Here is a 23280-nt window from a genome sequence, read left to right as displayed (position 1 = left end):
TGTATGTTTTTTCCTTAAGTTTGATGCTTTCCTTAACTTCTTTAATTAACCACGGATGGTGGGTCCTCGCCTTAGAATTTTTCTTTATAATAGGAATGTACTTATTCTGAATACTCTGAAATATCCTCTTAAATGTCTGCCGCTGCTACTCTATTGACCTACCTTCCAGCCTAGTTTCCCAGTTCACTTCAGCTAGCTGAGCTTTCCTCTCCATATAGTTGCCTTTATTTAAGTTTAAGTTAGACCCACTCTTCTCCCTTTTAAACTGGATGTAAAATTCAACCATATAATGGTCGCTGCTACCTAGGGGTGCCTTTACTCTGAGGTCATTAATTAATCCTCTCTGCTTGCTCAGTTTGGAAAATTGTGGGACTTAGCTTGCTGTTGGGTATCAACAGGGTGATAAGTTATATGTAGTTTATGACTGGAAGTAAAATGAGGTATACATTTCAAGATTGTTGCAAGAATCAGTACATTATTTGGCTGGATCACCATCAGATGGAACAATGTGGAGGTAAAGTACAATATAAATAGGAGCTGCATCCCACAATGATATAAATTATACACGAGAGGAATTAAATTAAATGCCACAAATGTATGAAACAAGCAAATTAATATTTAAAAAAAATAAAGGTATCATTTAAAACCTGCTGATTTTATTTTTAGACTCTCTTCTAATATAACCAAGGTAATTCTTCCAGAACTAGTTGATTGTCTTCCTTCTATGTTAAAATACTTCGAAATGTTATCCACAATGCTTTGATACAAGATTCCAAATTGATTTCTAAATTAACCAACAGTGGCCTCACTGACTTTATTTTTTAAAGACAATGTTTATGCCATTAAACAGAGTATTTATTCTGTTACTTAGCAGGAGCTGACTCACTTATAGCCAGAAATTTTTATTTTTAAGACTGATGAGGAAACAAATTCCATTGTACACTGGGTGTGAAGGTCCTGTTACAAAATGAGGCAGTTCTGTTTTGTTTTAGGTTTGTGGTGGTGCCTTTAATTCAATCATAAACCACATTATTTGCTTTAAAACAAATTACAGTCAGGTTCCTATCCATAGTCAGCTGCCGTTTGTATGAAAAACCATTATGTGTGGCAGAGATAAAGGAAGCAAAGGAGTGGGCAAAGGCAAAGCAATGTGGCCCCTCAAGGTGCTTCATCTTGGTAGCTTTATTGAGGTATAAATGCTGTGCCATCCAAAGGATTGCCAGGATAAACCATAAAGACATTAAGGGCTTCTGAAGATACTGTTGAAGTCATTGGAAGTTGGGTCTCGCCTATGAGAAGGTCTTATGATGAGCTGAAAAATCTAAAAATAAAATGACTGGTCATTTGTGAAATGTATTTGGAAATTGTCGATCCAGTTACTAATGTGCAAGGGATTACAGCATAAAACTGCCCCCAATTTGCCAGTAATTAGCTCTCTCCATCAGAGAGGCTAAAGGATAGCTGGTGCGGTAAATGAAGAAAAAAAATTAAGATTGGTGGAAGTAGGGCTATCCTGCTGAGGATGGGAATGTGGCATGTTTTGGGGCAGAGTAAAGAGAACTTCACTCTCATTTAACTGTGCTATATCTGAGGGTTTGATGCTGACCCAGGTGTCTGAAATGGGTGAAGTTTATTCCCAAGCATTAAAATAACTCACTTTTATCAGTACAACTTTTTTTAGCAATCAAAGTAAGTTTTTCTCTAGGTTGTATGTTTTATTCAAAAATCCATTTCCAGTTTTTCTACTGTACAGAATTTAAAAGTATGAAATTTGCCTTTTTAACTCACTTCTGTAAAGATAAACGTCTTAAGGGATTAAAGTACATTCTCATTGGTAGAGAAATATTAAAATAAGCTTTTTGCCTATATCAGGCAAATTTGAAAAGACAGATAAACCTCTGCTATAATACAATTGCCTGAGCCCATCCACAGAGCGTGAAGTACAAACCCTGCAGTCTTACTGGCACCTTGTATCATGGATTCCCCAGGGGCTAGTTTACCGAATGAGCTGGATGGATTTTTGACAGACATGGGAGTTAAGGGTTATGGAAGGCAGACAGGAAAGACCACAATCAGATCCGCCATGATTTTATCGAACGGCGGAGCATGTGCAAAGGGCCAAATGGCCCCCTCCTCTAAGTCCTATGTTCCTATCATTTAAAGAGGGCAAGAGCATTCTTTCCTGTAATGCAAGCTTAACTCCAGTGAACCAGCCAGGAAATGGATTGCAGAGTGCAGTAACAAGTATGTGCCTAGGATAAAAGCAAAATACTGTGGATGCTGGAAATCTGAAACAAAAACAGAAAATGCTGGAAAACCCCAGCAGGTCTAGCAGCATCTGTGGAGAGAGAAACAGAGTTGACGTTTCGAGTCCGTATGACCCTTCTCCAGAGCCACAGAAAGGTCATATGGACTTGAAATGTCAACTCTGTTTCTCTCTCCACAGATGCTGTCAGACCTGCTGAGTTTTTCCAGCTGCTTCTGTTTTTGTGTCTAGGATAAATCATCTTCCTCTCCCTGCTGAGGAACATGACACTTCTGACCGATTCCAAGGTAATCAATGAGTCCAAGGATTTGAGAGTCATATCACTATCGCAAGTAATGTGCCTGTAGAAAATCTCCTTTTAAAGGCTCCATGCGGTGTACTGAAAGCTAGAGATTTCTTTCAACGTTCCAGACTGAAGGATCAGTCTCTTTAATCATCTCAATGCCTTTTTTTGCTAAGTTCTTTTGTCAGTCTCACTGATCACTAAAATAAACTGGGGTTTGTGTCCATTCTCCTGTGATCATGAATATACATAAAATTTTAGTCATGTTTTCTTGAATTCAGCAGTACAATAGAATCAGAATGCAGATTTTGTTAAGGTAAATTTATTATTTATTATTTTCAAAATTGAATTCTAAATTATCGGGTCCCTTAATGGCATTCGGCCTGGAGAATAGCACATCCCAGCAGCATCCTGATCTGTACCTGTACTCTTTATGCAATATCAGCACTTTGGCTAGTGGAAGTTAAGAATTGCCCATCTACATTTCTGTCTTTCTCATTTCTTAAGGATTCTGTGACACAAAGGATTATTTATCCATTTTACCTTCTGTAGCTTTTGGCATTGTAAATCTATCTTAAACTCCTTATTAACCTTTATTACCAACACAGAGGAGTTTAAATCACTTATTTTCATTGTAGATTAAAAATTGTGTCGCACAATACATTTGTTGCAACACTGGTTATGTCCTATACATTAGCTGGCATGTGTTATTAATGGTATATGGTTATCTAACGGTAATTTATGCTGTAGCACCAGCTGCACAATCACTCTGCCACACTGCAGTTTCTCTTTGTCATCTCTCAGTTCCTGCCCCCTTGAATGCCCTCTCTATCTAATTCCTATGCATGCAGCTACCTTTCCTGACACCAGTACTTCTCCATATTACTAATTGCTATGGGAGGCAATGGCATAGTGGTATTGTTAATGGACTAGCAATCCAGAAACCCAGGGTAATGATCTGGGGACCTGGGTTCTTGGGCTGATAAGTGGCAAGTAACATTTGTGCCACACTAGTGCCAGGCAATGACCATCTCTAACAAGGGAGAATCTAACCGTCGCCCTTTGACATTCAATGACATTTCCATCGCTGAATCCCCCACTATCAATATCCTGGGGGTTACCACTGACCAGAAACTGAACTGGACCAGCCATATAAAAACTGTGACTATAAGAGCTGGTCAGAGGCTGGGAATTCTGCGAAGAGTAACTCACCTTCTGACTTTTTGAACCCTGTCAACCAGCTACAAGGCACAAGTCAGGAGTATGATGGATTACTCTCCACTCACCTGGATAAATGCAGCTCCAACAACACTCAAGAAGCTCAACACCAACCAGGATAAAGCAGTCCGCTTGAATGGCACCCTATCCACCATCTTAAAAATTCACTCCCTCCACCACCAATGCACAGTGACAGCAGTGTGTACCATCTACAAGATGTGCTGCAGGAATTCATCGAAGCCCCTTTCACACATCTTCCAAACTTGCAACCACTACCATCTAGAAGACCAAGGGCAGCAGACACATTGGAAGACCACCACCTGGAAGTTCCCCTTTAAGCCACTTACCATCGTGACTTGGAATTATATTACCATTCTTTCTGTCACTGGTCCAAAATCCTGGAACTCTGTCCCAACAGCACTGTGGGTGTACCTACACCATATGGACTGTAGTGGTTGAAGAAGGCAGCTCATTACCACCTTCTCAAGAGCAAGTAGGAATGGGCAATAAATGCTGGCCTAGCCAGTGACGCCCACATCCCATGAATGAATAAAAAGACCTGTTTTTTGTCTGACACCGTCCTGCTTTTGAAAACCAGACACGTCGTCTGTTGCCTCAAAAAGCCCACCCTCGACCTGTTGGTCCTCTTCAACTACAACTTCATCTCTAACTTCTCTAATCACCTCCCAACTCTATATTCATCTCTCTCACAAGTCTTTTCAAGTTCCTTTGTATAGCTACCACCCTTCCCATAGTCCTGAGACCACCCTGGTCAAAGGAACCAATGTCATCCTCTTTGACTGTGACCATGGGATGTTGTCCCACCTTGTTCCCCTCCATCTCTCCTCTATGATCAATCTCAGTTGGACAATCTTTTGCATGCTTTCCATCACATCTATCTTGATGCAGTCATTGTGCCTCCAGCAGTGACTTATCCTCATCCCCCACTTGGTCCTATTTGGAGTTCCTCAAGAATCCATTCTTGGCTTACTTCCCTCCGTCAAATGCATGCAACCCCTCAGCAATATAATTTTAGGCATGCAGTCAATATCCATATTGATACTGATGATGCCCAGGCTCTAGATATTTACCACATTGCTTGACCCATGACCACATCTGTTTGATACTGAACATCAGGAAAATCAAGCCATTGCTTTTGAGCCTCATCAAAATTTTTGCATGCTTGTCACCAACTCCATCAACTTACCTGGATGCCACTTGCACTGAACCAGGCAGTACCTTGGATAACAACAGAAAGTGTTTGAAAATCTCAGCCAGTCTGGCAGCATCTGTGGAGAGAGAAACAGAGTTAACATTTCAAGTCAGATATGACTTCTGAAAATGAGTTATATTTGACTTAAAATGTTACTCTCACATTCCACAGATGCTGCTAGTCCTGCTGAGTATTTCCAGCACTTTGTTTTTATTTCAGATTTACAGCATCTGCAGTATTTAGTTTTCATTTCAGTACTTAGCTCAGTACATCTTTAACTCAGGGCTGAGTTTCAAACCAATTATTTTATACGTCAATAAGATCATTACTTACACTTTTGCATCTACTTAGGATTGCAACAGCCAGTTGGACCTGTTGCAGAGGATTCAGTTAGACAACATTCACTGCATTCTGCAAATGCCATGGCATTTACTTAATGGCTTGATATCTATACTTTGCTGAGGATGCCACTGACTGCCATTGAAAGCTGTAATTTTAAATACCTGACCTGAATATGATAGTGCTGAAATTGAAACTCCAGGATAGCTTCATAGTCAGAGATCACATCTTCCTTATCATTTGTTCCTCCATCAGGTGGTACTTGTCCTGCTCCTGCTGGCTTGTGCCAATAAAGCAAACAAGAGGGGCTGCTGCAGGCACAGTGAGGCTGGATCATTAATATGTCCAAGGCTGAGTTAAATTTTTAATCTACAAGGGAGTCGAGTTTTGGGGGCAGGAAGGAAAGTGGAGTTAAGGTCACAATCAGATCAACCATGACCTTATTGAATGGATTTGGAAGGTGCTATCTAAGGAGCCCTGGTGAGTTTCTGCAGTGTATATTGTAGATGGTACACACTGCTGCCACTGTACGTCAGTGGTGGAGGGCGTGAATGTTTGTGGATGAGGTGCCAATCAAGTGTCCTGGATGGTGTCAAGCCTCTTGAGTGTTGTTGGAGCTACATTCATCCAGGCAAGGGGAGAGTATTCCATCACACTCCTGACTTGTGCCTTGTAGGTTATGGATAGGCTATGGGGAGTCTGGAGGTGAGTTACTCACTGCAGGATTCCTAGCCTATGACCTGTTCTTGTAGTCACAGTATTTATATGGCTAGTCCAGTTCAGTTTCTGGTCAATGGTGGACCCCCCCCCCCGGATGTTGATAGTGGGGGATTTAGGGATGGTAATGCCATTGAATATCAAGCAGCGATGTTCAATTCTCTCTTGTTGCAGATGGTCATCGCCTGACACGTGAGTGGTGTGAATGATTCATTTACCAGTACATCCAGATCCCTCTGCACTGCAGCATTCTGCAATCCCGCTCCTTTTAAATAATATTCTGGTTTTCTACTCTCCCTGCCAAAGTGGACAACCTCACATTTTCCCACATTATACTGCATCTGCCAAATTTTTGCCCTCTCACTTAATCTCCCTTTGCAGATTCTTTGCATCCTCCTCACACCTTACTTTCCTACCTATATTTGTATCATCAGTAAATTTGGCTACATTAAAGATTCCTTCAACCAAGTCATTACATTTCAGACACTCCCAATACTATATTTTTAGTGATAACACTGAATCAGGACTGAATCTAATTTCATTTAAGTGTGTATAGTCTAAATGACATTTCCAAAATATGTTCCTAGCACCCATTAATGATCATTAATGTACATTTTTGTTTTTCCTTTTGTTTTGCTTTATTAATTAAACAAGGGCACCAGAGATTGAATTAATGATCTTGTTGATTCAGTTTCCCATAACTGAGATACCTTGTTGCATCATAACTTGTGATTTATGATCTCACTTAATCTGACAATGTTTGACACTTCAAACCTTGATTGTCCACACACCATTACCATAGTCTGCTTTATATCCACACTCATTTATATGGGAGTTGGGACTTTTGCATAAACTAGCTAAAAGGCAATCAAGTGTTCTTAATTGATTTTTCACTGAAGCTGGATTCGTGATCCAACAGGATAAGCAGCTATTATGAGGATATTCAATGCTTGAATTTACTATGTCTGAAATATGGCTTTGGATCAGGAAGCAAGGCTTCATGGTGGGAAAACTCACAGGAATCAGGTTGTCAACATTTTTAGCTGCACCCTATTTTAAAATTAATGCACAGTTGAGATGTACTTATTTAAATGTGGGCCTTATCTGTACATGTTAGCAATTTGATATAATCTAAAATGACATTGGAAAGTTAAGATATCACTATGCCAAACTAAATATAGGTGCACTCTTAACTGTTAGCAGGTTCCAATAACTGCTAGCAGATCTCCCACAGTATTGCAGATAGAGTTACCACTTTAAGTGTTATGCATACTTGTTCTCTTCTTTCATGCTAAAGAAACGCCGTTTAGGTTCTAATTTTTGGTTGTTAGTGTTAGCTATATAGCTTTAACTGAAGTTATAATGCTAATGATAAAATTAGAATAAACAAAGTTTTCACAAAGTAGTAATTAAGTTTCTTCAATTTTGTTCCCTGCAGATAAGCCTCAAAACTGGGACATATGGTACGAGAGCAAGTTTGACGATTGTGGAAAAGAAGCCTGCCTGTCATTTTCAAAGGACGTTTTGTGTTCTCGTGTTACAGTTGACCATAACTATTATGCTATTTGTCAGAACCTGCTCTCTAGATATGCCACCTGGCGTGGTACAACAGGAGGGCTCCTGCATAATCCTCCAATAGAAATAGTCAGAGTTGGCAGACTGGAGGCCTTGCTTGAAGAATGTGCCAACCCAAAGAAAGAATATGGTCGTTTCCAGGCAGCAAGAGAATTGCGAGACTACCTTGCAAAGCTGAACAATAATGTAAGGTAGCTCAATATGGGATCTGTTGTTTTTCGCACTATAGATTTGAGATTTGAATTGAACATGAGAGCTGTTCCTGTGTAGAATGTAAACGTATTTTGAAGAATACAACGCAGAAATGCCACTGCATAGCATTATAATTCATGCTTGGAACAACAATGGACATCTGCAAACCAGTGTGGGGGACTGATTATCTGATTAGAGCATTGAGCTATTATTGACTTGTTCTCTGATTGCCTGCAGAGTAGTTCAGATGAAGACCAGCAGGTCACTGGAGATAATAGACCCTGACAGGTTGAATGATTGCACATGTGTCAAAGGGCAATTGACAGAACACAACATTACTGTCACAATTTGTGAGGCTGATGCCTTTACTGAGGAAACCTTGCTTAACTTGAAAGTCTGTTTAAAGGCTTTAACCTACTGATGTTGTCTTGATCTTGTCTATATTTTAAATAAGGAAAGTATTAAAACAGTTTGTATTAAAAAACTTACATATACTGCCATCAAAATGAATGTGCAAAATTTTGATACACATTTGCCCATACTCCTTTTCAAATATGTGAACATATTTCTAATTTATCTGTGAACTGAAGCACTGAGAAAATATGGCATTGGGGTATACTGTCCAAAACCTTAAACCATTCCCTCATCACCATTAAGCAATAATTTCATGTTTGCAAAGGATAGGAAGAGGAAAAACCTCATTATTTGTAATTATTGTACAAGACATCAGTGAGCATGAAATAGTGACATGAGGTTAATTTGTTTCAAAGCAGCAACATTAAACTAAAAGACCAGGATAATCATTTGAGGACCTTTAGAGGGTACTTCAAAGAGAATCAAGTTGACTATTCTATAAATAAAATTAGGAGAACTTTCTTTCCAAGAGGGGTGAAGGAGGCAGACAGAAAAGCGTCTAGTATTTGAGCATATACCAAAGAATAAGAATTGTCCCAAAATTACCCTTCCCTTGGTAGAAGAGAAGAAACCTATTTATTAATTGAAACACCAGTGAAAGTACAATGAGCAAGTCTTTCAATGGCTATTTATATATTAAAAATGCATTAACTAAAACTGGGATAAGGTTTTTGGTCACAAGTTTACATTTGCTATATGTGCTTGACTGGTTTTTTTATTGATATACTGGGCTGACATAGATGGCAATTGCGTTCTGTTCCATATTACATGTTGGTACAGTATTGTAATTTGAATTTAGTTTAGGGTGAGCGTTTTCCATTTGTTTAACTAAACTATATTAATTTGTTTCCAGTTTAAAAAAAACAGTTGTGTGTGTTTGGCACATTAAACAAAAAGCCTCATGGTTTGCGTGGAAATGGGGTGGAAAATCTGCTTTTCTTGCTGATTAGCTGGAGTGCAGCAGTGACACCATTGCCAGCTACTTTCATGCTTGTGGTTCAATCTGGATAAATGTTAAGCTGTTCCCCATAAAGTAATTTTGTGACTTTAAATGCCATTTTAAATCACGCTGATGCTTTTGATTCTAAAACTAGCTTGAGTTGGCTTCATTGCAGGGAATTGAATGCTGCAATATCACCACAAAATACAGTAGAAAGCAATAGTGTTTATTTTTCTTTTTTTCTAAAAAAAAAATCCTCAGACACTGAAGTAATCAGATGATAGTTTGTTTAAAGGTGCAAATGTAGCTTTTATTGTGTACTTACAACTTGTTAGTGATGATATGGTTTACTCCAGATGGGGATTTTTGGAGGTTTGTAAATGCTGGAAAATGTTGTCTTCACTTTTTTTTGTATGTTCTCATTTAGTTTCTATATTCTATCATATTTGTTTGACTCACTGTGCCTTTCATTCAAAAGTTGTCTTTATAACTTAAGGTGGATTCATATAATAAAACTTTACTTATTAAAATGTTCTTGTGGGTGCTGCCCTTGGAAAGCAGAAATCCATATTTTTGAATAAGTTACCTTCTATTTCATACAGAGACTGGCAGTTCTATTATGTGTTCCCTTAGGCAGTGCTTTATTTACACTGCATGACTAGCACAACTATTCTTCTGCTATTGCACAACGCTTCTTTATTAGCAGTTAAAATTTATAGGTTTAGAAAATGCAGGTGGCAGTGTTCAGTTTCTAAAAATATAAATTAACTGTCGTAGCTTTAAGAAACATCCAACAAGTCAAAGAAACGTTACCACTTTTTAAATCCTTTTCTACATTGCACTGGAATTCCATAAGATTTCAAACTTGAATCTCTTCAAGCCAGGCTGAGTCTAGATTTAAACCTCAACTTTGTAGCGATGCTAAATTAATGCAGCCTTGCTGACTCTGACCCCAATTTGCCCCATCAATAATCTGTACTGCCAGTGCTGAGCCTACTTGATCTCTGCTAATATTCTTGTTTTCAGTCACAGATGTGTGGAGTTCACCATTTGATTCCATCCGCATTCTTCTCCTTCCCATTTCAGTTGCGCTTTCACCTCAAGCTGATGAACGATTAGAAACCAACAATCTCAGGGAGAGCCAGAACATAGGTTGTCAAACTCAGCATACAATTTTGTTGAGTTGCTCCACTGTGCAGCTATTATATTTGAAGGACATCCTGTTTCTTCATGGACTGAAATGTAGTGCAGGAGCAAAGCCAGAGCTCATAATTAACACAGCAAATTACAGTAACAGAATTTGTAAAAACCTGTCCAATTACTTTTTACAGAGTTGCTATTAATTTACTATTAATTAAATTCAAATTTGCTTGAGTGAATAATAGTGAAATGTGGTACTATCTCCATACTAGTGTTTCAATCTACCAGCCGTATTTTTGAACTTTATTCCCTCACACAGTGTTCTCTCTCAGAATTATGGTTTCATGGACACCTTAGACTATCCGAACCAAGTTGTTATTTTTCATTTGAGAGTCTAAACATGAGTGTCAATAGGCTATTTGACCATGTAGAATATCATATCTAAGGTTGATTATTTCCTCAGCCTGCATCTTTTCAAAAGGATTTCCTGGTCATCTATCTGGAGCTGGATAACTTCCCACTTTCCTAAAGCCAATTATAACACACCTATTTCCACACTGGCTCAGATCAACTAAGGCAACACGGACCAGGAATTCAAACTGATAGACTACTGGGCCCAATTGCTTATACTTACAGCCTGAAATGTAATGCTTTTTATTACTTTTATTCAAATTTTAATTGTTTAAAACCAGAAGCAGAGTATTTATTAAAGAAATGCAACTCCGTATTGACAGTTCACATAGTTTTTATCACATTGCTTATATTTTTGGAGCCTATTGTAACCTTCCAATTATGTTATGTAAGTCTTGAGGTTCTGAAATCTTATATAAAAACAATACTTTTTGAACATCTGTTAAAGTACTTGTCACCTTTTTGATGCTTGATTCAGGGGAGCTGATGTTTACAGTACTCCCTTTTGCCACAGTACTCCTTGGCCTACTCTCTAATGTTCGTACTACCCTCCATGCCCAAGCCTGTCTTGGTTTTCGCTAATCTGTGCTGCATTTGGCTCACATGAGGTACCTCCCTAGTCTGTAATTTTTCAGTGTGACTTCCTAATTTATCCCTAGTCTTAGATGATTTTTTTTCCCTTTCGATACAGCTTATTATCGAGTGAGTGTTCCCCCTTCCCCCCCTTCAACTTTATCTTTTTTACTTTGTTTCCAGGCATACCTAAAAATGAAGTGTCAACCTGGTGAAGCTATAACACAGGACCACTTGCGTGCCAAACAGCATAAGCAGCAAGCGATGGACAGAGCTAAGCGATCCGACAACCAATGGATCAGATCTAAGCTCTGCAGTCCTGTCACAATTAAACTCGCAGGAGGAGAAGGCTCCACAAATATCCCCATCCTCAATTATGGAGGAACCCAGCACAGCAATGCAAAAGATAAGGCATTCGCTACAATCTTAAGCCAGAAGCGCTGAGTGGATGATCCATCTTGGCCTCCTCTGGAGGTCCCCAGCCTCACAGATGCCAGTCTTCAGCCAATTTGATTCACTCCATGTGATATCAAGAAGTGGCTGAAGGTGCTGGATACTGCAAAGGCTATGGGCCCTGACAATATTCCGGCAATTGTACTGAAGACTTGTGCTCCAGAACTTGCCCCACCCCTAGCCAAGCTGTTCTAGTACAGCTGCAACACTGGCATCTACTGGGCTATGTGGAAAATTGCCCAGGTATGTCCTGTACACAAAAAGCTGGACAAATCCAACCTGGCCAATTACCGCCCCATCAGTCTACTCTTGATCGTCATTAAAGTAATGGATGGGGTCATCAACAGTGCTATCAATCGGCACTTGCTTAGCAATAACCTGTTCACTGACACTCAGTTTGGGTTCCACCAGGGCCACTCAGCCCCTGACCTCATTACAGCCTTGGTTCAAACATGGACAAAAGAGCTGAACTCCCGAGGTGAGGTGACAGTGACTGTTCTTGACATCAAGGCAGCATTTGACCGAGTGTGGCATCAATGAGCCCTAGCAAGACTGGAGTCAGTGGGAATCAGGGGGAAAACTCTCCGCTGGTTGGAGTTGTACTAGCACAAAGGAAGGTGGTTGTTAGAGGTCAGTCATCTCAGCTCCAGGACATCACTGCAGGAGTTCCTCAGGATAGTGCTCTCAGCCCAACCATCTTCAGCTACTTCATCAATGACCTTCCTTCCATCATAAGGTCGGAAGTGGGAACGTTCGCTGATGACTGCACAATGTTCAGCACCATTCACGATTCCTTAGTTATTGAAGCATGTCCAAATGCAGCAAGACCTGGACAATATCCAGGCTTGGGCTGACAAGTGGCAAGTAACAATAGCACATGCAGAAGTGTCAGGCAATGACCATCTCCAATGAGAGAGAATCCAACCATTGCCCCTTGATGTTCAATGGCATTACCATTACTGAATCCCCCACTATCAATATCCTGGGGGTTACCATTGACCAGAAACTGAACTGCACTAGCAATATAAATGCTGTGGCCACAAGAACAGGTCAGAGGCTAGGAATCATGCGATGAGTAACTCACCTCCTGACTCCCCAAAGCCTATCTACCATTTACAAGGCACAAGTCAGGAGTGTGATGGAATATTCGCCACTTGCCTGGATGAGTGCAGCTCCAACAGCACTCAAGAAGCTTGACACTGTCCAGGACAAAGCAGCTTGCTTGACTGGCACCACATCCACTCCACCAGATGGTAGCAGCAGTGTATACCATCTACAAGATGCACTGCAGGAATTCACCAAGGCTCCTTAAACAGCACCTTCCAAATCCATGACCTCTACCATTTAGAAGGACAAAGGTAGCAGATAGATGGGAACACCCCCACCTGGAAGTTTCCCTCCAAGTCACTCACCATCCTGACTTGGAAATATATCGCCATTTCTTCACGGTCACTGGGTCAAAATCCTGGATCTCTCTTCTTAACAGCACTGTGGATGTACCTACACCACGTGGACCACAGTGGTTCAAGAAGGCAGCCTACCACCACCTTCTCAAGGCACTAAGGATGGGCAATAAATGCTGGCCCAGCCAGCAAAGCACACATCCCATGAATGAATTTTTAAAACACTTAAATGCTGGTGGTATAAATACCAAAGTTTCATAACCAATATTATTTATTGGCCATCGAAAGAGGAGACAAAATGAAAGGGGGAGAAAAATGATGGTGACAGTGAAAGATAAGCAATGTGATGATAGGTGCATGGGAACAGTACACCTGCAAATTCCCCTCCAAGTCTCAGACTAGCCTGACTTGGAAATATATAGCTGTACCTTCATCATCACTGGGTCAACATTGTAACAGCATTGTGGGAGTACCTGAACCACACAGATGCTCAACGTATAAGAAAAAGCAAAACTGGAGATGCTGGAAATCTGTAATAAAAGGAAAATGCTGGGAACAGTCAGCAAGTCAGATAGTATCTCTTGACTTGAGCAAGAAAGAGTTAACTCCGATGAAAGGTCATTGTCCTGAACCATTAAAGATTGTTTCTCTCCCTACACATGCTGCCAGCCATTGTGGTAGGTTGGCCAGATCAATGTGTTTGATGGATTCTTTATCTAAAGAGCATTTTCATTTACACTTCATAGTTAACCTTTAGCACAGGTATAATCAGACAGGGAATCTTTTAAATAAAAATAAACCATTACTGCAATGTGGTACACTAGGACTGTGGGATTTTTTAAAGGGGGAGAAAAAACAAAATAATTAGCGGAAGAGCCAATGGCCAATAAATAGGATTCAAATTTATATTTTGAGCCCCTTAAAATCTATAATTACAATCCACCCTTACACATTTTTACATGTATGTATATATTTTCTTGTGTTTAACCAGTTCTTATTCTATTTTGAAATTTCCTTTTTCTGGTAATAGCAGATTATCTGCTGTTGTCGCGGCAAAGAAATTTTAAAATCAAATTTCGATTTTTAGATATAAAAACTATTCTTAAGCATTTTGCAGATTTTCTACATTTGAGTTAATTTCTGACCATTAGGGTTCAAATCCAGATTAGACTAGCCTAAGAATTGATTATTTAGCAAATGAAAACCATACAGAGTCTAAATTAAATAGTCATTTGGTAGTACAGAATTTGAGTATTGCTGAAAAAAGAGACGTGCCGAAGCTTTTCATCTTACACTTATCAGGTACCAATATAAGGAGAAAACAACAAATTATACTGTAAGTGAAGAGAGTGCTGATTGCTTGGCAAGTAGACTCTGTAGAAATGTTGCTATGGAGAATGCAGCACTGATGGTGACTGACAGTTAATTGCCAAGCGTTGTTTGAAATTTAAACAAGGCAGCTTAACCCTGATTGGTCAATGTATTGCCCTGAGCGAATGGCTGACACTTATTTTGTTTAGCTGAAACAGGCGCAATGTGTGTACATGCCCTTTCTGTTTGCAAAGAACAGCGCCATGTGTATATGTAGCTTCCAGTACACGCAAATGCGCCACACTGCAAGCCTGACTGATGACCTTAAAATGGTTGTCAATGTAATTCTTAGCACACTGAGGGTTATTTAGCAAATGTCCAATCGCAGAATCAGACCTAATGTTAGACACTGTGTTTTGAGTTTTGCAAGCACGGGCTGGTTGGGTACGGTTTGTACTTTGCCCATTGTGAACAGTGGCTGGGACATGCTGTTCGATACGATCCAAAGTCTTTGGGACATACAGCCTACAGACCTAGCATCACACTGGCACTGAAATTCGTATACCACATTAATCATTTGTGTGATAGACAGAACATCTTTTTGGCTTGACAGCAGCGTCCGGTTAGTGGTGAATACTACTCGTGTTGCTACTGCATAGTAGCAGCATGAAAAGCTTCGACGTGTTTTTTTTTCAGCAACACCCGAGTCTAAATTCTTGCGTTTTATAATGACAAACATATTTATTTTCCTAACAGCTGTCCGTTAATTTTTAAACTTCTGTGGGTTAACATTATTGTCCACTGCTGCATATGTCATTGCCCTCTGGCAGTCACACCAGTTAATGTGTACAGTAAGGTTACTTTCAGAGGCAAAGCAGGAATTGATGCCCTGTGTGTACAGTCTCTTAGTTGTGGGTGAGACAATTAAAGAAGAAAACACCTGCAGCTCATATGCATCTTAAAGAAAAGAATGATTTCTAAATGCAGCAATCCATTTTAATTAAATGAAACGGTGGCTGAAAATTGGCACTTGTGCAAAGTCAAATTTGGCAAATTTCAAGGATAGATTATTAGTTTTTCATTTGAAATCTGCCATCTAGTGGCATTGCCCTGGTAATGAACGAAGCCTTTGCACAATACAGCATATCTGACTTTTCACGAGAGATGCTTCTGATTTTGTATGACTTTAAAATCGGAGTTAAGTTGACACCTGTGTAATCTCATCACATCACCCAATTCAACTTGCATGCTTATTGGAATTATTAATTTTTTAAAAAACCACAAAATGCAGTGAGTAAACATTTTGCCTTTCACCCCAAGACATGGGTTCAAACTCAACTAGGGTGAAAGCCTATATGCCGTTTGAAGGAAGTTTGCGTAATATGTTTTGTTTCTGTTGAATATGGAATGCCCAGCACAGAGCTACTCTTGACATTGTCAGCCTCATTCAGGGACATCACAGAATGGAAACTGTAGCAATGTGGAAAATTGTGTCATTTTGATATACTTGTGGATGCTCTTATGAGATTAGGCTGAGGCATATACTGTTCAAACAAAACATTACTCCATATGAAAACATGATATCAAATACCAGACCCTGGAATGCTCAGTCCTGAGGCCAGGAGCTCAATTTTCCTGTACAAGGCCTGATAAGAGAAGCCAACAACTGCACAACTAGGTACTCCTCGCCGTGTAATGTAAATTGGACACAAGTTTAATTTTTAATAGTTTTTTCTTCCCAGTTCCTTCTGTCTCTCAGGATGGGGAATGCATTAATTATTAATGATGAGATTTTCCTTACCAGTAATGAAAACCTCAGAACTCATACCAGGATCCCACTCCCGTCTCCATCCTATCTGGCAGGTTAATGTAGTTGGAGGATTGTTGTGCTAGGTAACTTTATCACCATGTCACTGCACATGCTCATCTTTAATACTTCTATTTGTATTTTTTACAGTTTAGAAGCATGAACTTAAAATTGGAGAACTAATATTACAGAATAAAATTGTTGCTACGGTGATAAATGCATTAAGTAATCATAGGAAATGTGCAATTGCGTAATTTGAACCATTTCACTGAAAGCTCTGCCTCCATGAAAGTGCTCAACTTAGATTTTTTAAAAAATCTTCTGGATAACACTTGCACAGAAATTATAACAGTTCTTGCAGAGGGGTGCTTATGCCTAAATCTCCTGTGGAGCTTATTTACATACACTGGAACATAAAAGTTGCAGTAAAAGAAGCACAAATGCAATGCTGTCAATCGGGGTGGTAGTGAGTGGACCACTGTCTTCTGCCTTGACGCCTTGCTCTCAGAGGCTCCTGCTGCTCCACTTTCTCTTCAATTATTATGCAGAACAATGCCCATTGGGGAGTAAGACCATTCCAGCTGCTTACTCCTTCTAAATGCATGGGGGTATGAAATTTTTTGTGTGCAATGGGACTGAAAGCCCTTTTGTTAGTTATAGCGCAGTGTTAGGTCAAGACATGAAAAGAAATCCAAACTGTATATATAACAAAACATTATTGTTTTTGTTATTTTTAAAATGGACTTTCTGATCAACCAAAAAGATAGCTACTACAAGTCACATGAGCACACGACTGGCCCTTTGTTCTTGAAGCTACCAACAGCAGTTACAAAAAAAAATTCCCCCCTCATCCTATGGAATCTCACACCTCATTGTACACCTGTAATCAACAAAAGCAGAACTATAACAAAGGGAGAGATCGAAACTCATTATACCGGAAGAGATGCTAATAGCCACCTCGCCTCTCTCCTAAGAGGGATTCTGGCCAGAAGCATAGAAACTGGTGCATGTCACATGACCCAAGACTCTGACCTTTTGAGCAGTTTAACATTATATCTTTGCCTCACAGGCAATGTGCTGTTTAACATCCAACCAGTTAACACCAAGAAGCAGGACTTCAGGCTGAACAACAGCCTGCTCCACAAAGCCTGGCTCTGCTGGAAGATTTTTTACCATCATCTGCAGGACTGACCCAGTCTCTGTGTAGCAACTTCATCTTGTGGTATCAGCACCAACTGTAAAGAATACTACAACTCTGGTCTTCAGTCAGTTGAACTTGAGCTCCTACCTGAAAGAACTCCTCACTGGACTCTGAACTCTGATAATCATGTGAACTAATATTCATTTCTGTGGATCTTTTACTGTTACTATCCATTGTTGTAAATCTCTTTTTTTCTACCCCTTCCCATCTTACTTTGTGTATGTGTGTAGTGGAGTGAGATGTTGCGAACACTCCTCCCCCAGTTTTGAATGTGAATAAACTCACCTGAGTTAATTATTACATGAGTTTACTGCAAGTTATTAGTAAATTGGATCACATAAACTGAGGGTTTGGGAAAACACACCACAGACAATTTTTAAAATATTTCAAAAACACCTGCTTATGGATAATTGGTGAGAGGAAAGAAGTTCAGTTGGTCCTTCTCCCCTGTCCATAACAGCAGAAATTAGAAAGAAAGAAAATCATTATCCAATTCCAAAAGTTGTTATACCAGTATCACAGACAACATCAGGCCATACTGTACCTAGGTCTACCTCAGGGCATTATTCACATAAATTTTGGAAACTCCCATAAGCTTTTTTTTTGCATAGGGTGGAACTATGTACAGGAGTGGTAGAGGGTTTCAGCAGATGTGTTTTAGAAGTGGTGCAAACAATTAGTATTTGGAATGTTTATTGTTGCTCAAAATTCTCAGTAGAAATTAGCACAACTCTGTTCATACATCATTGTTAGGCCAAAACCTTGCAGGAAATTTTGGTCTTAAATCTATAGTGAGAAGAAACTTCATTCAGGTGAAAGTGATGCCACTTGCACCACTGTCAGTGAATTCAACTGAATGAGTCCAGTGTGCTGAAAAGAAACAGCCATAAACTTTGAACTTGTACTTTGTTTTCTTCAAAATTGCAGCATTGACAGGAGCAAAACAATAATCACTAGATAGTATTTGATCCTGCTTTCCTCAGTTATGTGAAAGCTCTGGTTTGTAATAAAATATGATATCAATTCTTCATTTCTTTCTATGCCCTCAACAGCATTTTTTCAGTTTGCTCTGGTTGTATTCTGTTATGCTGTCTAATGTGCATCAACAAGGCATTGAAAGCACCAGCAAAGATTTACTATGATTTCATGGAGTATGTATTTTTTCTCTCCAGTTTTTTCATCTCATCTCTCCTCTCTTGAAAGCACTGCTCTGTGGAGGAGTATGTTTCTACAGGGGATGCAGCCCACTGAAACCTCATTCGAGTGGCCAGTTTCACACTCTGAACCTTGATATTGTTGGCAGATTGATCTGCTATGTGGGCAGGAACATCATAGATGAACCTGATCATATCCTGAGTTTGATATCTGCACATATACTTCCAGCAAGGAGCAGGGCCTGATTAAAATTTACAACTTGTCTTTTTTCCTCTGTAGACAGGCTGTGCACTTCCAACATTTTCTATCTTTTTAAGACTTTCCAACAAGAGTCACTGAAGAGATATCAGGAGAAGAGAATTAATTTCTCACACCCCATTTTCTTATCCAGAGATACTGATATCCATCCAATTGGCCAACCCCTACTGAGATTGGTGAGCTCAGAGTTTGACCTATATAACTCAATAGAGGCATGTATAGTGCACTTAACCACAGTTATCAAGGAAGATACTCTGGCCGGGATTTTATGGCCCCATCGCAGGCGAGGCGGTGCCCCAGCCGGAAGTCCAATGACTTGCAGCGGGACTAGAAGATCCCAGCGGCGGGTGGGTGCTGGACCATCCCGCCCTATGTATGCATTTTAAATGGGCACCACTAAAACAACAAAACCTTTATTATTTGTTTATGTCAAAAGGTTTGAGAAACCTGTTTGTTCTCTAAGTCCCTTTAACTCTTCAGTTTGTCCTTATCAGATTTCTGTGCTTTTCTGTATTTGTTGGTTTATTGAAATGTTACTTCTGTTAATAGCAGTCTTTCTGAACTTAGGACATGGAGTTGCCAGGACTACATTAATATTTGTAGTGAGATCACACACAAGTCTTGGAATGCCATCCATTGACCTTGTGACCTTGACATCTATTTGCTGCCTCATTGTGCAAATAAAGACTAAACACCTCAGATGGGCCTGGCATCCATATGAGAGTCTGGAAGTGTTAATATTAACAGTGGGCTCATGGATTTAGTGGGTATATTCTGTTGTCAGATTCGCTCCTTCATCCAGCTCTAACTATGGATTGAGGTCTCCTGAATGAGAGCAGTTGGTCTGTTTCTTACCAGGCATTTAGGAATACCAAAGATCTAGATTATGATGTTCCCAGATATGTCATTTACTTTTCAAGCCAGTTCTTGGTCCCTCTCCAATAGCTATGGTGTTCAGGTGCCATGTCCTTTTCATCACCTCTGAGGATGGAGACTTCCAAGTCCAATATGTGATATTCTATTGACCAATTTAGATTGCAGAGCTCAAAGATGTCCAAGTACATGATCTGGATGTTATTTTATCTGTTAAATTGGAGCATCTGTTGGGGCTGGACTCTCCCTTCGCCTTGGTGAGTGGGGCTTTGGCATCTTGTCACAGTTTGTTTCAACGTCTAACACTCTGTAGGGACATGTTAGAAGGTCAGATTATTCATTGTACCCACTGGCTAGTCCTCAACTAACGCTGGAGTTGGGGGAATGGAAGGTTTAGAGAGGATTTTAGGGCTTTATCTTACAGTGACAGGGAGCAGTGAGATTATGGAGGGATCCATGGCATAATAACACATACCTCCCCTGGATCTTTGCTACTGAGTTTGCAGGGCAGTGCCTGAGACATTAGCCTGGGAGGTGAATGGAGTCAATGGTAAATGTGACAACTTGCATTTCCTTCAGTCTGAAATACACAGTTATTTGCAGAGCTGCTGGTAATTTTGATAAAGCATTTCTTTTGGTTCCTGAATTCTTGGTGTGCTTGCAAACAATAGCAAAGTTTGAGGTTTTATTTTGCTGGTACAACTGTTAGTACGCTAGCACTATTATAAAGAAAGGATGGTTGATCTGGAGACAACAAACAGAGGTTTTGTAGCATCCAGGGGGGAGGGGAAATGTAGCATGGAGAGTTGCAGTGTGTGCAAGGTAATGGAACATGGTTTTGTTTTTTTTTGGAATTAGCTTTATGTTCTTTATAAAGCTCTCATTAGTGCATAAAGAGTTGCCTGTACCAATGACGTTGGCACTTATACCACACATCACAAAGCTGCTTAAGAGAAGAATTCAGTTGCATATAGTACACAGTAAGTTATTATACAAGATTATTCACAGTATAGACGTCTGTGTCCAGCTTGCTCTTGGCTACTAAATTATTAGTGAATGTATTGAATTATTAGTAGACGAAAGATGAACTGCATGTTAAATCTTCGCTGTTTCTCTAACTAGTCTCTTTCTGACATATTTCTGAAGTGATCTGCTCTCTATCCCAACCTTAATTCTTCCACAATAGCAAATCCCAAAGCCTCAATGGCCTCTGGAGTTAGCATCTTGCTGTAAAAAAAATAAAGTAAATTGCACTGTGTTCAGCATCAGACTTATCCTTGCACATGACACAGCACTTTCAATATTTAATTGCAACTGACCTGGCACAAAGTAATATCTGTACCTTGAAAATCTGGCATCATATTGGCACATGTTGCCACTGAGGCAAACAGGGTGAGTGGGAAGAACTTCATTTACTGGAAGGCTGTGGCTCTTAAGTCAGTCGATTTTGCAATGCATGTTGACTCCTGAGTGCGTAAGATCTCTTAATACACTGATAAAGCAAGGCACATTGCACGGTCTGTACAAGTGTCAGCCAGTTGTCACTAATGGGACGTACAGCTGTGAACAGAACAGTGTGAAAACACTGAGCTTTATCTACTCTGCTGCACTTTCATTTTATAATTTAACAACATCAAACTGTTCCCTGCTGACCAGATAGAAGCTATTGCCAAAGCAGATGGTGCAGGAGCACCAAACATTGACCTCACGACCTTGACATCAATTTGCTGCCTCATTCTCTGTGCAAATAAAGACTAAACGCCTCAGACGGGCAGTAACAATCTTTTAAAAAATAAAATCGTTCAATGGTGACGGTACAGACTTGTTTTTCACAGCAGCACTGGCTGCGCCTCAGAAAGGCCAGCATCATTTTAAAAATTCAGGAGAGAGAAAAAACAGTGGTGCTCCAAGTAGACTTTACTGTAAATACAATCTAGGAAGGAGATAAGTGATGTTGGCACTCGAGCGGAGAAGGAGATTAAACTCTTAGCAATTAGAAATGAGGGCAGGTGGCAGCAGAATGGATTTGCTCCACAACTGCATGTAATCTCTACTTCTCATTAGCAATGGTCCCAACTGTAATGGATTACGCTTCTTGCATTTCGTCGAAACAATGCTTTAAAATACTTTTTTTTTAAAAAAAAACTTCTGCTCCTAAAAGTGGAAACACAAAATAATAATTTTATTTGATGACTGGCTGGTGCACAGGTTTGCAAAGTTCATTTTATGCTCCAGTAGATTGCAAAGCACTCTTTAACACTTAATGAATAACATATATCTTTCACCGAATGTCTTTTTGATCCTGCAGCTGCTTTTATTGTGCTTGAGGAGTTGGCTGCGGTTACTGTGCTGTGCTATGATTACCAGTATGCCTTATTTTAATGGGCACCGATTATCTGTGTTATTGAAAGATGCCTTTCAAATATGAATGTTATTTAACAGCAACGGTTGACATTTTGATGTTCAAAACATTTGCATGCTAGAAAATCAGACCTTGCGTATTAGGTGAAATGTGGCAGCTTTTCCTATTCTAAAATTAATTCTGCAGGCATGTGGTGTTTTCAAGGTTTTTTCTCTTCCTAGCAGAACAATGCCCGAAAACTCTGAATACACAATACACAAAGTGGTCTGCATTATTATCTGTAATCCCAAAATACATGTATATAATACAAAATAAATAAATCCCTAAATTACAATTTTCCTGGTTAGACTGCTTTCATTCAAAAATAAGAATCTGCACAGTATGTAACATTACTGTTCAGAAAGTATCAGAAACAATTGTTACCAAAGTATTGATCATACTTGTTTTAATTCTGTTTGCTAAATGAATGTTGGCACTTTGAATGCGATGAATACTGATTCATTTATTATTATTCCACAATGGGTTCTCTGTTAAAACTAGATTAAAGATGTTATTTTGCATACTGTGCATATAAAAGCAGGACCCACGTCTTGTGACTTTACCTCCCCCTTAGCGCTAGTACCTTTGTTATAATCTCCAATTTGAGATGCTTAGTAAGGGGAAAAAGGGAGCCCTGAGAAAGGTGACAGCAAGAACATTAGCATCTTTCTCTTTCAGATGCTGATTTCCCTGTTGTACTTTTGTAGAATTTTCTGCTTTTGATTTTGGATTTTCAATGCTCCAATTTTTCCTATTTTAAAATCTTAGCAAAGATGCAATCTGACTTGGAATGTTTATTTTATTTTGAAGTAATTTTAATTCACTTTTTTTTATTCCTCTGCTCCTGAAGACATGAACTCTTGTAGCTTTGGCAGCCCTCTAAAGTGCTCTCGTTGTAGGTTTGATTCTATTCTCACCTAATGACCACTTTCTTGTCCTTTGTAGGAATAGTCAATGGATAGTGTTGTGACCAGGTGGGGTCGATGGGTCAATGTGAGGTCTATGGATGTTTCAGGCTGTTGTCGAAATGACATGAACTCTAGTCAATGAATATGGAAGTTTAACCTGATACTGAAGCGGTCTTCCAATGTAGTTAGTCCATGTATTTTTGGGATTCTGCTGTTTATCCTGATGTAT

The 23280-nt window shown here is 39.6% G+C and overlaps 1 protein-coding gene across 3 annotated transcripts in view; it reads left to right on the top strand.

Moving 5' to 3' along the window:
- dipk2ab (divergent protein kinase domain 2Ab) overlaps window positions 1–11148 on the top strand; it is a 240686-nt gene extending 229538 nt beyond the window's left edge. For all 3 annotated transcript variants that reach the window (XM_041175706.1, XM_041175698.1, XM_041175714.1), the window contains one exon: window positions 7475–11148. In XM_041175706.1, coding sequence (XP_041031640.1) covers window positions 7475–7806 — 332 coding nt within the window. In that variant the 3' untranslated portion in view covers window positions 7807–11148. The remainder of the gene's footprint in view (window positions 1–7474) is intronic.
- The last annotated feature ends 12132 nt before the right edge of the window (window positions 11149–23280 follow it).

Source organism: Carcharodon carcharias, chromosome 2 (genome assembly GCF_017639515.1).
Source record: "Carcharodon carcharias isolate sCarCar2 chromosome 2, sCarCar2.pri, whole genome shotgun sequence".
NCBI classification, from domain to species: domain Eukaryota; kingdom Metazoa; phylum Chordata; class Chondrichthyes; order Lamniformes; family Lamnidae; genus Carcharodon; species Carcharodon carcharias.
Note: the sequence above shows the minus strand (reverse complement) of the source record. Positions and strands in the feature narration are given on the sequence as shown.